At 39.4% G+C, this 4,845-nt stretch overlaps 1 protein-coding gene across 1 annotated transcript; it reads left to right on the forward strand.

Annotated features, from left to right (window-relative positions):
* Positions 1 to 221: 221 nt before the first annotated feature.
* Positions 222 to 2,969, forward strand: LOC308098366 (uncharacterized protein). Its single transcript, XM_080446690.1, has 4 exons — positions 222 to 268; positions 422 to 595; positions 1,668 to 1,722; positions 2,332 to 2,969. Exons 2-4 carry the CDS (start codon positions 484 to 486, stop codon positions 2,795 to 2,797), a joined length of 633 nt encoding a protein of 210 aa, XP_080302816.1. The 5' UTR covers positions 222 to 268; positions 422 to 483; the 3' UTR covers positions 2,798 to 2,969.
* Positions 2,970 to 4,845: the final 1,876 nt, after the last annotated feature.

Consider the following 4,845-nt stretch of genomic DNA (forward strand, 5'->3'; position numbering starts at 1 on the left):
ACGCGCACATGCACACATGCACATGCATATGCATGCACAGATGCAACCCTCATTCTATTTCCACATTTCAATGCTGTATAAAGGATGAAGGATCATGTTCCATCTCAGTGAGGAAGTCACACAACAAAATGCTGCACTTTCACCTTCCAAATAAAAAGAAGTTCAAAAAGTTCCCCTGTCTCTGGCTAAACTTCCTTACATTGTGTTCACACTGATATAAATATTTCTCAGCTCTGTGCTCCCATACCGTTCAAATCAGATGCTCAAGGTAAACACAGTGATGATGTCACATGATGGCCATCATTAATATTATAAAATATATTTGGAGTTGCCTGTCAGTTTTGCTTATGGGTTTAACATTGAATTGTAACATTGTGTGTCTGGTTTAACTGGAGTCTGTTTTCTGTGTGGTTTTATATAGGTGGTGAATTCTGAGAGCAGCCTAACAAATAGAAGAGGGGATCACCATTCACTGAGCGCAGAATGAAGGCCTTTGCTGTTGCTGTTGTTTTGCTGTGCTGCTTCTTGCAGGAGACCAGGGCAGGCTGTGGAGATACATTTCAGGAGATGCAGCGGAAACTGGCAGCACTTGAAGGTGATGTGGGAAAACATTGTCGCAACTTTGACATTTGCAAGGTCTTGATAATAACCCAATCTACTCCAAACACATTCTAGGAACCTGTGCAGAGCATGGAGAGGCACTGCATGTCAAATTGGATGCCGCTAAGTTCTATAAGTTAATTAAATTAACTGTCTAGAGAATCCCTGTGGATTGAGTGCATCATGTTACTTTTTATCACTGGCTATTGTAAGGTCAGGGTCAGACCACTGATCATGCAGTAACAGTGTAGGCTACTACACAGCAGTTGTGAAAAAAGTATTTATTTTTACTCAAGTAAAAGTATAAATACTGCCATACAGAAACACTCTTTACAAGTAAAAAGTCTGGTAATTAAAATGTACTTGCCAATACAAAAGTATATATTGGCATCAAAATATACTTTGAGTACCAAAAGTAAAAGTACTCATTATGCAGAACGTCCCGTTTCACAAGTTTGTCTATATATTTTTTTAAACTGATCTACAGCTCACAACGCGTTGTAGATCGGCTATTTTCAAATAGCCAAAGTTTAAATAGAGCTGAAGTGGTAAATGTATGTTATGTAATAATAATCAAAATCTACAAAGTAACTAACTAAACTTTTCAAATAATTGTAGTAGAGTAAAAAGTACAGTATTTGCCTCTGAGATGTAGTGGAGAGTAGAAGTAAAAGTATAGAAATGTGGACATACTCCAGTAAAGTACCTCACAATTGTACTCAAGTAGGCCTACACATGAGTAAATGTACTTAGTTACTTTCCACACGGCTACACAGCTACAGTCTATTATTTTTGGTGAATGTTCCTCCAGAATAGGCATGCTGGGGTTCAGGTGGTTTGGTTAGTGCAAAAATAAGCATTATTAGGCCTGCAGAAACTACAGACAAATGGGACCACAGCTTTACTGTGTTTTATCTATAGTTCTGTGCCTGCCTTGTGATTTGTGAGTGTTTCCACCTGTGTTCTCTTAGTCCCCCAGCCTATCCCAGTGTTGATTGTCAGTTGAGTTCACCTGTGTCCTGTTATCCCTGTGTCTATTTAAACCCTATATGTTTGCGACGGCGCAGTGTCAGTTTGTAAAAATCCCATATCGAGTGAAGCTGTACTACTTTGCATTTATCGGTAAGTCCCTTTTGCCTGTGTGTGCCCTTATTTGGAAGAACTTTGGGTTAGCTTTCACATTTTAAGTTAATCTGTTCTGCCTCCTGTCGCCTGTTTTTGGGTCCTCCGTAGTCATTCCTGACGATTTATATTGTACTGTAACAATAATCATCAGTATCACTTGACTCTAAAGTTTGCTCAAATCTAAAGAAGCCACATGAATGTAATTTTAATTTCCATAAAACGGCAGGAGATTCAAGTTAGCTTGTGCAGAGGCCATTTATTTGTATTTATATTTCACGAAGAGATTCTTATTTTGTACACATTTCATCTTCATTAATTTCGTCTAGTGTGTAAACATTGGGGCGGAAAGGCAAAATATTTTTTAAGGTTTGAGATATTTGAGACATAAAGAAGGGGTAGGACCTGATAAGTTTTCACAAAACTTCCTACTCTTTCGAACATGGACTATAATTTAAAGATGTTAAAATATATATTCAATTTCCCCTTTTTTCTTTGTCTATTCTCATTTATATATTTTTTATATGTTTGAAATAAATGAAACGGAAATGAAATCTTCAGATAATTTTATACACTTACTAATAGTTGGCTGTATGTCTGTTTTGACAGTGACATCAACATGAGCAGGTTCAGATGGGCTGAGGATGACTTCTCTCTCCCACCTGGAGTAGAACGCCGCCATGACAGGTCAGCTCCAAAATCTGGAAGAAACTACGTAATGTACCATGGAACCTCCAGGGACAGGGCTGAGTCCATCCTGGAGCAGGGCTTCGGCCAGTCCCAGGACGGGATGCTGGGCAGTGGGGTGTACCTCAGCCGGGACCTTGAGAAAGCCAGCCGCTACCCCCTTGATGTCGATGAGTCCCAGCGTGTTGTCGTTAAGGTGAAGGTGAACGTGGGCAAGGTGAAAGCCATCGATTACCAAGGCCATCCGCAGCAGTACACCTGGCACGACGACCGTTATGACACGGCCTGGGTGCCCCCCAATTGTGGCATGGTGAGAAGCGGTTTGGAAGAGAATTGCGTCTGGGACCCCGATCGCATCTCCATTCTGAGTACCATCGCACCCAAATGATGACCTCAACACAACTGGGGCTACCAATATTAAGAGGCCTTATTGCCATGTGAGCTGAGAATTTGCTCCATAGCCTCATTTTCGTTTTGTATTAAGGAAGCAGTTTTGTTACTCTATCACTGTATTCTGGCTAATAAGTTGATTTAAAAAATAAAAGTGAGCTTTGAGTGAATTTGTGAGTGTGGACAATTATTTTCATTGAATAGAGTACTGGAATGACAGATTTCATATAATGGTCAGACAGAACTTAACTTATTGTACACTTCTGGCACATTCTATATACTGTAGAAATTACACTAATGACCAAACTTTCAGTCCCACAAATGTAATTAGCCTATGAAGCAGATTTCTATTCTTTTGAAAAAAAAAATTCTTGTGCATGACGGGTACTGTGAGATAATGTTTACCAGGTGTGCAGTTCTTGGAGTTCTACTATTGTGAGGACCAAATGTCTAATGTCTAGAGATATTAGACTCCCTGTGACTTGAGTGCATCATGTCACATCTTATCACTGCCTATATTAAGGTCAGGGTCAGACCACTGATCATGCAGAACAGTGTATAGGCTTCAATGCTTGTGTAATAGTATTTTTCTCCTTATCACATTCATACTGTAACTGTATGCACAGCACACAGTTTGTACCTGTCTATTCTGTTGTTGTCCTGCTTTGCCTACTTGCTATCAATGGCTCTGTTCTGCTGACAAGCTATGCAAATCAACATTAATATAATATGTGTGTCACAGGAAACACCATGATGAACACTCTGAGTTCGTTCAATTTGACATCCAAATTATCCACGGTGTGTACTATTAACTCCCCTAGAAACCACTAGGGGGCAGCAGCCTTCCACACAATGCCATTATTGTGCTATTATTACTGTATGTATTAAAGTAGTATCCTCACACTACATAGAAATAGACGTGCTCTAAGTGACCCTCAGCCATCTTTTATGTTGTCTTCTGTCCACATATGTTTAATGCAAATACGCACTTTGCCATGGGTTACTTATTATTACAATACATTATCATTAGGCTTTAATTTTGTAAATGGGTTAATGGGATACTATGGTCTCTGATGATCGTTCACCATGCAAAACTTAAAATTACTCACATATAGTAACATACCCTCTATTCACGGTCCCCTGTCATTTCCCAAAGAAATGTCTTTTGAAGTGCAGCCTAAGACTCAAAGGCCAGCCCAGTGTAAAGGCTTATGGTCTAATTAAGATGAGTCCCTCTGATAAGGGAACAGCTATAGAAGAGTTGAAAAGAGTCAAAGAACTGTGTGCCGGCCAGGCACTGGCAATGAAAAGTCCCTGTCTCCTAAAGCCATAATCACATACATACACACTGGCAGAGAAATGAAGGTGTGATCAAATGGAGTGAGTGAGTGTGTGTGCGGTGTGCGTGTGCGTGTGTGTGTGCGTGTGCGTGTGTGTGTGCGCGCAGTTCTTGCAGTTACCATTGTGAGGACCGAATGTCTTCTGTCTAGAGATATTACAGAATCCCTGTTTGAATGCACCATGTTACTTTGTAAGGTCAGGGTCAGACCACTGACCATACAGTGGTCTACTCCAAAGGTCCATCCAAAGGCTACTACACAGCAGTGGTGAAAAAAGTACTTTTTTTAAACTTAAGTAAAATTAAAAAAGTAAAAAGTAAAAAGTCTGGTAATTAAAATGTACTTGTCAATACAAAAGTATATTGGCATAAAAATACACTTAAGCCCACTCATTATGCAGAACGTCCCGTTTCACAAGTTATCATTTGTCTATAATCTTTGAAAAGCTGATCTACAAGCAACATCGTGTTGTAGATCGGCTATTTTCAAATAGCCAAAGTTTAAATAGGGCTGAAGTGGTAAATGTATGTTTTGTAATAATAATCTAAATCTACAGAGTAACTAGTAACTAAACTTTTCAAATAATTGTGGTGGAGTAAAAAGTACAGTATTTGCCTCTGAGATGTAGTGGAGAGTAGAAGTAAAGGTATAGAAATTTGGACATACTCAGTAAAGTACCTCACAATTGTACTCAAGTAGGCCTACA

Source organism: Gymnoscopelus braueri (assembly GCF_963280865.1).
Source record: "Gymnoscopelus braueri genome assembly, chromosome: 13".
Classification (NCBI taxonomy): Eukaryota; Metazoa; Chordata; class Actinopteri; order Myctophiformes; family Myctophidae; genus Gymnoscopelus; species Gymnoscopelus braueri.

Coding starts and splice junctions, on each gene's coding strand:
- LOC308098366 (XM_080446690.1), top strand. CDS start 484: ATGAAGGCCTTTGCTGTTGCTGTTGTTTTGCTGTGCTGCTTCTTGCAG. Junction 596..1,667: donor GAAACTGGCAGCACTTGAAG/GTGATGTGGGAA, acceptor GCGACGGCGCAG/TGTCAGTTTGTAAAAATCCC. Junction 1,723..2,331: donor GTACTACTTTGCATTTATCG/GTAAGTCCCTTT, acceptor CTGTTTTGACAG/TGACATCAACATGAGCAGGT.